General features: G+C 38.6%; 1 protein-coding gene across 1 annotated transcript; it reads left to right on the forward strand.

The window, feature by feature from the left end:
• The first annotated feature begins 1197 nt into the window (after positions 1 to 1197).
• On the forward strand, positions 1198 to 10924 carry she (Src homology 2 domain containing E). The gene is made up of 6 exons (XM_060870755.1): positions 1198 to 2186; positions 4056 to 4182; positions 5833 to 6051; positions 6715 to 6904; positions 9111 to 9230; positions 9941 to 10924. The coding sequence occupies exons 1-6, from the start codon at positions 1710 to 1712 to the stop codon at positions 10122 to 10124; spliced, it is 1317 nt and encodes a 438-aa protein (XP_060726738.1). The 5' UTR covers positions 1198 to 1709; the 3' UTR covers positions 10125 to 10924.
• Positions 10925 to 13097: the final 2173 nt, after the last annotated feature.

Below are 13097 nucleotides of genomic sequence, written 5' to 3' on the forward strand. Positions count from 1 at the left end.
ATATATATATATATATATATATATATATATATATGTATATAACATATGACCTTAATACACAGTAGATTCAGAATGTATTCAGACCCCTTTCCTTTTTATAAACTGGTCTGAATACGGTCTGAATCTGCTGTATATTAAGGTCATCCTGTGCTACCAAATAACATATATTTTGACTTTCAGATTTCAAATTTAAATGAACATTGTAAATGATCAAATGATTATGTTTAGAAACTAATGATAAAATATTTGTGCAGAAAAGCTTTTACCATGTGTCAGCATTCATATTCACAAAGTGAGGGAAATCATATGAAACAAATGATTCTGTTTTTGTTTATATTATAAACAAATGATTCTGTTTTTGTTTATATTATAAACAAATGTGGCATGTGGTTAAGCGGCATCGATCTCACAACCTTCTGATAGGTAGCCTATTGTTTAAGGTGTTGGGCTGCCAATCAGAAGGTTGTGAGATTGATGCCGCTTAACCACATGTCACATTTGATTATAATATAAACAAAAACAGAATCAGAAACAGCGATCCCGCTGACACTGTTGGGCCCCTGTGCAAGGCCCTTAACTCTCAGTTGTATAAACATGAGATAATGTAAGTCGCTCTGGATAAAGGCGTATGCTGTCAACAAAGCAAAAATTGTCAACAAAGAAACTTGACTGACGTATACTTTATTTAATGGTCAAAATTAGCCTACTGTATGTGGACTCCCGATCATATATGATTATTCAACAAATTTGCACACTATTGTGTAGCATGTCTTTGCATGCTGTAACATAACAAGTCCCCTTAACCCTGTTTAAGCGTAACAAAGCACCTGTACATAAAGCGAGCTCCATAAAAAATGGTTTTCTGAAGGTTACTCAACTGTCCTGCAGAGAATCCAAAGCTCAACCCACACCATTGGGATGAATTTATACACCACACGCTGACATCAGTATCTAACCTCTGTATTGCTATTGTTTCTGAATGAACAAATCCTTAAAAACGTGTTCCAAAATCTAGTGAAAAGTTATTATTATAGCGAAAGGGGATACGGAATGGGATGTTTAACAAGCATGCATGGCTGTGGCATATACTGTATGCGTGATCAGGCGTATCCAAACTTGATCATGTCACCAAAACGCGTGCTACACGTACACACTAAACAGGCTCAGTAGCCACAACCCTCTCCACTGCGTATCACACGCACGCACACGCGCGCTATCACACGCTCACGTTCTCACTCTGCGTAGACTGGCGCTCAGGTCGGACACACCGGGAATGGGATCTTTGGCGAAGAAAACCTTCCAATTTTTCCGAGTTTATGCTCTCCAGAGGCTCCTTTTTATTTTGCGGGAATAATTACAGGTAGCACGTTGTTCTCAAATGTGAGGGAGAGAGTAAAAATGTGGTGAAATGTAAAAAGTTGCTATAGAAAAGACAACGAATGGGATAATAAGTGCAATTCGGATCATGTAAAAGACTTTAAACATCTGGATAGATTCCCCGCACATCATCAAGGTTAAAAAGATTTTCCTATTTTTTTTTTTTTTTTTTAAATTCACTAACAATAATCTGATCCATAATCTGGGTTGAGCTGAATTAGATACAGATATAACACGAAGGAAACAAGCAGGTTCTAAAGAAAGTTTCCTGAAAGTTGCTGTGCGTCTTTGTGCATGGAGAGAGGCATTGGGTGTGTATCAAGGTTTTCATTATGGCTAAATGGTTTAAAGATTTCCCTACTCTGAAAACGGGCTCGGACCGACTTCGCTCAGCATCTGAATCCGGAGCGCAGACGAGACCCAGAGCGGCGCAGAGCGCAGGAACCGGAGCCAAAGCGACTCCGCGGAAAAACTCGGAGAACGCCGGCGGAGTCGGTTCACTTCTCTCCGGGAGAAATCGCAAAAACTCGGCCGTTGAACTGGGCCGAAACCACTCGAGTCCGGGCTCCGTCAAGGATGCCAAGATATGGGAGATACTGATACCAGGGAAAAGTAAGAAGAATGTAAAGATGGAGGGTTTTGAGGATCACCGGACGTTGAGGACAAGCGCCATCGCCGACGCGTACATGAGCCGAATGATCAAAGTGGACAAACAGGACAAATGGCAGGAGAAGAAATACAACAGCTCTGCTGCTGAAGGCACCGTGAGCGACACAGAGCGCGGAAAAACACCTGTTAAAACCGAAACGGTGGGCAAACACATCTCTATCTATCTATCTATCTATCTATCTATCTATCTATCTATCTATCTATCTATCTATCTATCTGTCTGTCTATCTATCTATCTATCTATCTATCTATCTATCTATCTATCTATCTATCTATCTGTCTGTCTGTACCATTTCTATCTATCTATCTATCTATCTATCTATCTATCTATCTATCTATCTATCTATCTATCTATCTATCTATCTGTCTGTCTGTACCATTTCTATCTATCTATCTATCTATCTATCTATCTATCTATCTATCTATCTATCTATCTATTTGTCTGTCTGTCTGTCTGTCTATTATTTTAATCTCTGCTGAATTAACACGCCTTGTGCACAACACAATACTGTACTATCAAATCAAAGCCTGTGAACTTTTTAGCACTTCAGGTGTTAATCATCAGCGAGTTAACTCCTTATGTACAGTAAGTCTGTTTGTGTCCGAATGAAATGAACAAAAAATTGTGTTGTTCCAAAAATTAGGAATTAATTAATCACTGCAGGAGTTCATGAATATTTTCTGTATCATACTAGCTGTATTTCCCAATGGCCTTTTTTTGTACCTGATGCCTAGCTTTTGAGTTTTTTACTGCTTTGTGCCCATTGGCATGGCACAACTCCCCTTCTTCTCTGCTAATGTCTGTGGGAACCAAAGAAAATAATTTTGTTATTAAAAAAAAAAAGATTGATATCTCTTTTCCAGCTCCCTTTGTTTTTAACCATATCCCCTTTTCCCCCACCCTTACCTCTCTCTCTCTCTCTCTCTCTCTCTCTCTCTCTCTCTCTCTCTCTCTCTCTCTCTCTCTCTGGTGTGTTCCATTCTCCTTTACTATCCCCTATTTACATTACGATCAGCTCAAGTAGAGTAGCAAGAGAGCAAGCACAATGAACACAAACCTTTTCTTGCCACTATTCCTGTCTCTATTCAGTCATCCTGCACACACAAACACACACACACACACACACACACATATGCACACACAAAAAGTGTTTAGATCATGTTACCTCTCTTTCTTTTTCTTTCCAATGTAATTTTCAAACACTGATATGCCCAGGTGCGCGCACACACACACACACACACAAACACACACACATAGAGAAAGAATAGATTGCATACAAAATACAATGTGTCTTTTCTTTCCATCCCCAGTGAAGGTAGCGTTTGAAGAATTATGTCACTTGACACACAAGCTGTAACCTCTCCCATAGATGAACTGGCCCTCTGGCTACTCTTTGAACATAATACCACAGAAATCAGACTCTCAGAGGCGTTGGTGGTTGATGTGTGTATCTTTGGATAGAAGAGTCGGGGTAGCTGTGGGTGTGGTGAACTGGACAATATCTTCAAGTTCAAAAGTGGTTTTAAAATTCATTTTAGTGAGTGTCGCCTTACTGCATATGCTGTGGTGCATATTAAACAACTGTAACAGCAGACGTCTGTCTGTCTATGAGGAAAAGGAAAACCCTGTTAAACTCTCAATAAAAATGGCACTCGGTAAATTGTTTGAAAAGTTTACATTTTTTACCCCCGTAACCTTGTAAAACATTTTTTGGTTACAACACTAAAACAACAGTAGCACACTTTGGACTATAGAGAGCACATGAGCTATGATTCACTAATATTGTTCTATGTGAATGGTTATTTGTATGGTTTTTGGTTTTTGTTTGTTTGCTTGTTCTTAAAGAAAACATGGACCTTAATCTTTTTCCAAAAGATTCCAAACATTTTGCAAAATTAAATAAATAAATAAATGAATGAATAAATAAATCAATCAATAAAAAAAAAAAATAGACAATTTGTGTAAACTTAGTTCATTCATGTCAGCTTCTTTCTTTCCCTGCATACAGTTGATTATCTTGGAGGACTACGCAGACCCTTTTGATGCTGAGAAAACGAGAGAGCAGAGAGAAGCTGAAAGAGAAGGAGAGAATGATGGATATATGGAGCCTTATGATGCCCAACTCATTATCACAGGTTCTCTTTCTTTCACTTTTTATCTACATTGTTTTTTTTTTTTTATTTTTCTATTGTCTTCTTACAAAAACCTACATTCCCAATCTTGATGATCGAAGAACTGAAGGGAGATTTTTTTTAAGGATTTAAAATCACAGCACCCTGGTTTAAATGTCGGTTCCCCCTCTCGGGTGGTTGCTACGGTGATAGTGTTGTGCAGGGACAATGGGTGCAGTTTCCTCTTTCTGCTTCCCGTTTCCTGTCTGTGTTTCCTTTGCCCCATTCTCTGGGCAGGAAGTTAACCCATGCTGTCCCCCCCAGTGTGCTGGACTGTATGAGAACCCACCCCCCTCCTCTCCCAACATTGACTTCCTAGAACTCAGGAAGTAGGTCTTCTAAACGAGCCAATGGCAAGCCATGGCCGTCCTTCCCTTGGTATTACCATTGTTTTCTCACACAATAGGCCAGACACAAAGTGACAGCAGACTAACACAGTTTGAAAGATGGAGCGCTGCACATTTGTTACTCTTCCCCCATTAAACCCACAATACGTACATTGTGTGCTACAGGCAACTGGAATTTTTGTTCAAAAACTTAAAAATGTTTCCTCACTCATTCAGGATGCTAAAGTATATGACCTAGATGTGCTGGTGTACAAGATAAGGTCTGTCAGATAAGTGCAGTCAACTTGATCGACTATTAGCGGCCATTTAAAAGTGACCTAAAGTGGCTAGATAACTTTCTTAGACGCTTTCTTAACTTAGAAGTTTCATGGAAGTATTCTGTATTTAACTATACAGAGGGATAGACATGTCTTGCTATATGTACTGTAAGTAGTTTGCACAGAGCACACAGTCATCACTTTAAAGATGTCTATCAAAACGGGGTCTCTTAAAGGTCTCTTTATTTTTATTTATTTATTTATTTATTTATTTATTTATTTATTTATTTATTTATCACACCCTTCCATATCAAAGCTGTACATATAGAGTGCTTATAGCTTTTAGTCATTTTGTTTGCTTAAATAAATTGTTAAATTGTTGTTTAATCCAAACCTTAATAACTTAAAACAAGGAGGCCTAAAAATAGTCACTTTTCACCTTATGTGTAAAAACTTTAGTTCTCCATTGAGTAGCGAAAATATTACCGTACACATTTCAACAATGAGCCTAATGTATGAATAGGTTTTAAATAAAAAAAAAGCATTTTTGCAGGTAAAAGGGATACTATAAAAATCTGCAATAATGGATCAGTTGTGTGTCAGTGTCTATTCAGTGTGAGCTGAAAGTGACCACAGTTAAAGGTTCAGAATCTTATTTGTGAATGATTGAATCCAAGACTTTTAAAGCCTGCGATGTGATGTGAAAAAAAAATGTAAATAGGACAAACATTTCATTGTCCATCTTATTAATAGAGAATATGAGAAAATAACGTTATTTTATATGACTTATCTTAGATAAGAGTTAGGAATAGCAGAGTGAGCGTTATAAGAAGATTACATGCAAGGATAAATGAATTCATCAGATTATCTGCTTCTTGTCTTCTCTGATTTACTAAACAGTTTCCATTCAATGCAAAAATCACTCTATCCTAGACTAATTACAGGTGAGTGATATACCTTAGAATCCTTCTCGGTGTAAGTGTGTGAAAGGTCAGCGTTTGTTCCTATAGAGATTCGTCGACGTGGATCCAAGGACCTACTGAAGGTGTGTGTGGTGTTGAATGGAGGAGAAGGAGAAGGGTCCGGATCCACACAGATCTATGACGTGCCATATGAGGAGGTTTTGGAGGGCATCCCTCTGACCCGGCCGGAGTCTGACCCCCGACCCCCTGCAGAGTACGAACTCCCGTGGGAGTGGAAGAAGGAGCAGATCGTTCGAGCACTGTCAGGTAAGTCTAGCATTTTATGCTCCAAAGTTCTCATTTTAAAAATGTATTAAATATTATTATTATTATTATTATTATTATTATTATTATTATTATTATTATTATTATTATAATTATTATTATTATAAAACGTTTTAATACAAACATATAATTTATTTATCATTAATTCGGGCTGAAAAATTAATTCTTAATATCCTGTGTGTGGGCGTGGGTGTGTGTTTGTGTTTTCCTAATATTCCTGAGCAATTATTAAAGGAATAAACATCAAATAAGTAAATTCATAAAATAAATAAACTAAAAAATAATATAAAATATATATATAATATATAATAATAATATAAAAAATATATAATAAAATAAGTGTAATCTGTAAAAATAAATATATAGAATTTTTCACAATCACTAATCAAAAGTGTTATTTGACCTACAGCTAAGCAGCAAAGAACAATTAAACATAGGACTTTCATGTATAATAGGAATTGGATGATTATTCTTATTAACTCTGGAAAGATTCAAATATGAATCGTTTAATATGTTTTAACGACAATATAAAATTGACCACCAGTCACCAGTTAATGATAACAAATCTATATATCAGTTCTAATCTGGTTAGTCACTGAGAAACTGTCATAGAATGAACAGCATTATTATTCCATCACTCATTAGCTCAGTTTGACGGTGTGGAGAGGGTGTGTAAAGAGGATGCTGCTCCCACTGGTGTTAAACAACAGACTCTGCGATCTGTGAAGAGCTGGACCCCCAAATCGCTTCGCCTGTCCCCTCCATCCTCCCCGAAAGCCAGCCCGGACTCCGAGAGCCATAAAGTGGACCCCACTGTGCCCCTCGAGCTACAGAGGTGTGTATGTGTGGGTGCTCTTTAAGTATAGTAAAACTATCTGACCTTTATAACGATGTACTTATACTGACCTTTCACTTAAACCTGTTTATCCTCATACTGCATTCTGTTTATGAAAATATGTACAATATTCTCTTTGACTTTACATAGTGAGCATATATGTGTAATGTGTAATGTGTAATTATGTCGCTTTGTAGAAGCCAACATTCTGTTTTCCTATTTAATCTTAGACAAAAATATATCAAGAGTAACTCCTCCTAGGGCTTTTGAGCCACATGCACCAAATTCGGATATGTTGTAGACACTGCTCTGAAGTTTTTTCAGCTTTCCTAAGCGATCCGAGTACTGGTACTTCTGGTACCGGGTCTCAAGGTGGCCTTTTTTCCCATAGACTCCCATTATAAACTTTGGAGGTTTATAACCCGGCAAGTTTTCGAACTATCTACACCAAACTCGGCCAGCTCCTTTAGGGTGATACTCTGAACAAAGGTTTAAATTGGTGTACAGACTGGCCTTTCGGTTGTCCCGCAGCCCCGCCCCCAATATATTCAAAATCAAAAAACATTTTACAACATGGACATGTGACATATCAAAACACTCAGAATAATGAGGGGAACTTCCTCACGTGTATTCTGATGACGTCATGTGGCGTCATGTGATGTCACGTGAAAATTAAAAATTAGCACAAAATGGACATATCAAAACACTCAGAACAATGAGGGGAACTTCTTCACGGGTATTCTGATGACGTCACGTGACGTTATGTGATGTCACATGAAAATAAATAATTTGCACAACATGGACATGTGATATATCAAAACACTCAGAACAATGAGGGGAACTTCCTCACGGGTATTCTGATGACATCACATGCTCGTCTCCACTTACCTCCAAATGTTTTGGCACCCTAGCTTTCTGTTTACTTGCTTCCAAAAGTAACACTGACCCTTATGTCCACTCGCCTCCAAAAAGCACCGGCCTTCGCGAATACTTGCATCGTCAAAGCCAGCATCAAAGTTTGTCGCTACGAACTTTACAAATCTTGTTACCAATTAATGTGCTAATATCCAAATAACAATGGATCTAACGATCGGGCGATTTGGATCGATATGTTAGTTTTAACTGCAGCACTTGAAGTGAATTGTGGCAACAATTGTAAATTAATCATTATTGGAAAACAACAGAAACTGGTGTGTAAAATAATAGATTTTTTAAAAATATATAACTGATGTGTCATAATGGGGGCACGGTGGCTTAGTGGTTAGCACGTTCGCCTCACTCCTCCAGGGTCGGGGTTCGATTCCCGCCTCCGCCTTGTGTGTGTGGAGTTTGCATGTTCTCCCCGTGCCTCGGGGGTTTCCTCCGGGTACTCTGGTTTCCTCCCCCGGTCCAAAGACATGCATGGTAGGTTGATTGGCATCTCTGGAAAACTGTCCGTAGTGTGTGATTGCGTGAGTGAATGAGAGTGTGTGTGTGTGTGTGCCCTGTGATGGGTTGGCACTCCGTCCAGGGTGTATCCTGCCTTGATGCCTGATGACGCCTGAGATAGGCACAGGCTCGCCGTGACCCGAGGTAGTTCGGATAAGCGGTAGAAAATGAGTGAGTGAGTGAGTGAGTGATGTGTCATAATGTAATAAGCAGGCTTATCTTAGCTTGTGAGCAAAAATTGACACGTCAATCAGAGGCGAATAAATCCAACTTCGTAACAAGCTCAGTGGTATCGTCAAATATCGTCTTACGAATGGAAATCATACTGTATCTTATCGTATCTTCTCATTTTCCCATTTCTGTTTCATATCATTGCTTTAAGGATTGAAATCATACAGAATTTTGTGAATGCTAAGAAATATAGACCTAAAAAAAAATAAAATTTTGTTATTTTTGTTAAAATTTTGCAAATAGTCAGGACGTGAAGAATATTTGATTGAGCTTATTTGCAATGATTACAAGAAAATTTATGACTTAACTGCTCACTATATAATGTTATATACTGTAGGGATCGTTATCATACGAGTAAAGATTTAGTCACGTTAGTGGCACATAACTGAATTTCAGAAGAAAATTTGATATGGTGTTTGATCTATTTTTATTTCTTCTCTCTTCTTATTTCTGTATTGTTAGAGAGAATCATAGTGAGTTAAGTAAATGTTATATAATTCTCTCTCTCTCTCTCTCTCTCTCTCTCTCTCTCTCTCTCTCTCTCTAGCTGGTATCATGGCAGCATCAGTCGTCAAGAGGCTGAGGCTCAGCTGCAGAACTGTAAGGAAGCCAGCTTCCTGGTGCGTGACAGCGAATCAGCCACCAGCAAATACTCCATTGCCCTCAAGTAAGGCTGTCATATAAATTGAAGCAAAACTTTGTATTGATTTGCAATGACTATTCCTTCTAAGCGGACAAATGGAACCAAAGCTAAAAGGGGTGGGATGACAAAGCCATCTGGGGTTTATTGCTTTAATTTGTCACATGTCGGTATTTACTGAGTGTGTATATTAGATATTAAAAGATAAGGTGACTAAGCAAACCTTGAAAAAGCTGATGTAGGTGATATCAAATCTGTCTGCTTCCTCTCAATCTCTCTCCATCTTCTTCCCCTTTCACTCTCACTGCCCCTCCTTAACCCTCTCTCTCCTCTTACTTCTGGTCTCTTTATCATTTTGTCTGTCTCTCTGCATCTTGCTTTCCTTCTCTCTTTATCACTCCGCTTCTCTCTCTCTCTCGCTCTCTCTCTCTGACTCTCTCTCTCTCTCTCCTTCTGTCCATCTCTCTCGCTCTCTCTCTCTCCTTCTGTCTATCTCGCTCTCTCTGTCTCTCTCTGACTCTCTCTGCTTCCTCTCTCTCTCTCTTTCTGTCCATATCTCTCTCTCCTTCTGTCCATATCTCTCTCTCTCCTTCTGTCCATATCTTTCTCTCTCCTTCTGTCCATATCTCTCTCTCCTTCTGTCCATATCTCTCTCTCTCTCCCCTTCTGTCCATCTCTCTCTCTCTCCCATTCTGTCCATCTCTCTCTCTCTCTGCTTCCTCTCTCTCTCTCTGCAGGACCAGCCAAGGTTGTGTGCACATTATTGTAGCACAGACCAAAGAGTGTGGTTATACACTGGACCAGAGCAGCTGTGTGTTTCCCAGCATACCCGAGGTGGTGCACCACTACTGCACCCAGCGTCTGCCCTTCACTGGAGCTGAGCACATGACCCTTCAGCATCCTGTACCCCGTTCCCACTGATCGGAACACGAAACACACATCTCACTACAGCTGTGCATGTCATCCAGTTCCCTACATCGCCCTACAGACACACACTAAAAAATCCTACACAGCAGTTAACGTGTAAATGACTCCACATAAATATGCACCAGCGGTCGACTGCATGGAATCTGCTCTGATAAGAACCCCAACCTTATACTCATCCTTCCCTCCTTTATATTAGTGTCTGATTATTTTTTCTGTATTTCTGTCTTCCTGAATTTATTTTCCCACCCCGAACCAAAGCCATTAGTCATGTACTAACCTCGAATGATCCAAAAAGGGAAATAATTCTTCACAAGGGCTAAAGTTTAGACACAGCATTGTAGATTAGTTCATTTCTAATTTGTTTTTAAATATGATTCCTTCCTTTACATCCTACTTTTCTCCCTCACTGGTGCCTTCTAGCGTTTCTGGGTTTCTAATCACCACTCTATTAAAAGTGCTTCTTCTTTAATGATGCTTCTCTTCTGGAGGCAGAAAAAACACTAATGAGACTCCTGATATGCTCATTTGCGACCCCTGTTGACTTCAGTCACACACTGCAACATGGATTCTGTTATTAGGACCTGCTCTTAAAAATATAGATATTTTGCCAAAGCATTCAATAAATGAATGAATGAATGAATTAATCAATCAATGAGTCAGTCAATCAGCTTGACCTTTGTCATTTAGGCTTCCTACATTAATGTCCGTACATATAAAAGAGACACATCTCGTTTGTGTTGTTTGTTTGTTGTGTCTTATTTTTATGTCTCATAATTAAAAGATATCTTTTCTGATGGCTGATATTTGATGAGTGAATTGTCTCACGTAATTGCCCTACTTACTTGTATGCCCTTAATAGAGCACTCTGTTGATTGGGAGTCGTGTTTGGGGTGTTAATAGAATCTTGTGGCGTACGCACTCAAGGTTGATAAGTGGTAGAGGATCTGTAGCTGCTACTGGTTCTACTGGTGGGTGCGCTCAGTTCTCTGAGCGATTAAATACAATATATACATTTGATATGCAGTTTTCTGTCTGTTTTACGCATTGATTTTGAAAATTGAAAAAAGAAAGGTGAAGAAAAGTTATAATGCAACTCCACATTTTGGAAGAATTTTACCTTTGTATAATATAAGATTATACAAAGCCTTAAATAAAGAAATTGTGATTTTAACAGTGCTTGAACTTGACTTAATAGATATTGTGCCATATATGACTGGATATAATGCTCTCTTTTTTCTCACACACTCTGCTTTCCCTTTGCACACATTATTGGTTGAATCTAAATGCAAAGAGACAACTCCATTCCTTAAAGCTGTGACCTTAATGTAAAATCAATTAAACCACAACAGGCTTGCTCCACCTGACCGAAGTGTGCATATACAGTAGGCTCACACACACACACATACAGTACGTTACGTTCACAGATACATTAGATGAGAGCCTAATAGAAATACATTTCTAACACAAACCGATAAAAGCAAGATGTGTATGTGCGCCTAAACACGTCAAGTATTTTTTTTTTTGCTAGATAAGGGATTACCAGGATACTATGATGCACAGTGAAGTAAAACTGTACATCTGGAAAAACCTGAATAACTGGAAATGCTGTTCATTTACAACAAGCTTGTCTCAAACTCACCCAAAACTTAACTTAAGATTTAGGATCCTTGCTTAACTAACACCAAACAATTTATATAAGTACACAATAAGGCATAATCATTTACATAATCATATCATTAAATTCAAAGCAACGTCCTGCAAAAGAACAGGATTAAAGTAACAGCACACAATGCTTTAGATTGTTATGTAGATTATGTGTTTGCATTACAGGGCTCTGTTAAATGAGCTATAACTAAAGAAACCAAACAGAAGAACAGAGTATTAATACAAACCTGAAGGTTGGCACCTTTGTCAGACCTTCTGAGTAATAGATATTAGCTGTCGTGGCTTTACAAATGAATGAAGAATTTACAACTAATGTACAAATAACATAGGAAGCAGAATAATAACACAAATAAAAAATGTACAACAAAAAGTAGATGACAAGACACAAAAACTTCAGCTTTCTAGTTTTGATTCTGCATTTTGGTTTCTTTTCAGCCATCGTCAGCACTGCTTCAACAGCTTCTCTCAGCTCTTTAAGGATATTTATGCTTACATTGAGATTTTCTTGCCTTTTTTCAAAACTACCTCTGCAGACTGCTAGCAGTGACGGAACAAGAACGTTCTACAGTACACAATCTATAATGATTATCTATAAGTGATTATTAAACACTTTCCTATTTCAGCTTCCATGTATGTTGAATGGATTAGGGTTAGGGTTAGGGTTAGAGTTAGCTGGTACACCCTAACCTTAACCCTCCACAAGTCATAAGTCATGGCCTAAAGGTTAGAGAGTCTGACTCGTAATCCTAAGGTTGTGGGTTCGAGTCTCGGGCCCACCACATACTGAGGTGCCCTTGAGCAAGGCACCGAACCACCCAACTGCTCCCTGGGCGGCGCAGAATAAATGGCTGCCCACTGCTCCGGGTGTGTGTTCACGGTGTGTATGTGTGTGTTCACTGCTGTGCGTGTGCACTTTGGATGGGTTAAACGCAGAGAACGAATTCTGAGTATGGGTGAAATCTACTTAGCCATATGTCACTTTCACAAAATGCATTTTCTAGTTTATTTATTATTTGTTTGGATAAAAGTGGCTGCTAAATCCTATAACTGTAAGCATAACCTCTCTAAGTAAAATTAACAGGAAAAAAACATCGCAGAAGCGACACGGTAATTAGAATAAATTTTATTGCACATTCCTGACAAACTTAATTTGTCATGTTGACAGTAAAAGCACAAAAAGGCTGTACTCAGTATCAGCAGACCAAATGATTGCAGGCTCAAAGAAAGTTGTTGGCAAAGAAAGTATTTTTAGAGGTAAATGCCTTGAATTTGAACTTTAGATGAAGGAGTCAGACTCAGACC

Source organism: Tachysurus vachellii, chromosome 5 (assembly GCF_030014155.1).
Source record: "Tachysurus vachellii isolate PV-2020 chromosome 5, HZAU_Pvac_v1, whole genome shotgun sequence".
Classification (NCBI taxonomy): domain Eukaryota; kingdom Metazoa; phylum Chordata; class Actinopteri; order Siluriformes; family Bagridae; genus Tachysurus; species Tachysurus vachellii.

Excerpts from the sequence above, each read along its gene's own strand:
- she (XM_060870755.1), top strand. The coding sequence starts at position 1,710 with ATGGCTAAATGGTTTAAAGATTTCCCTACTCTGAAAACGGGCTCGGAC. Across the intron at positions 6,052-6,714 it reads GATCGTTCGAGCACTGTCAG|CTCAGTTTGACGGTGTGGAG; the intron begins GTAAGTCTAGCA and ends ATCACTCATTAG. Across the intron at positions 9,231-9,940 it reads AAATACTCCATTGCCCTCAA|GACCAGCCAAGGTTGTGTGC; the intron begins GTAAGGCTGTCA and ends CTCTCTCTGCAG.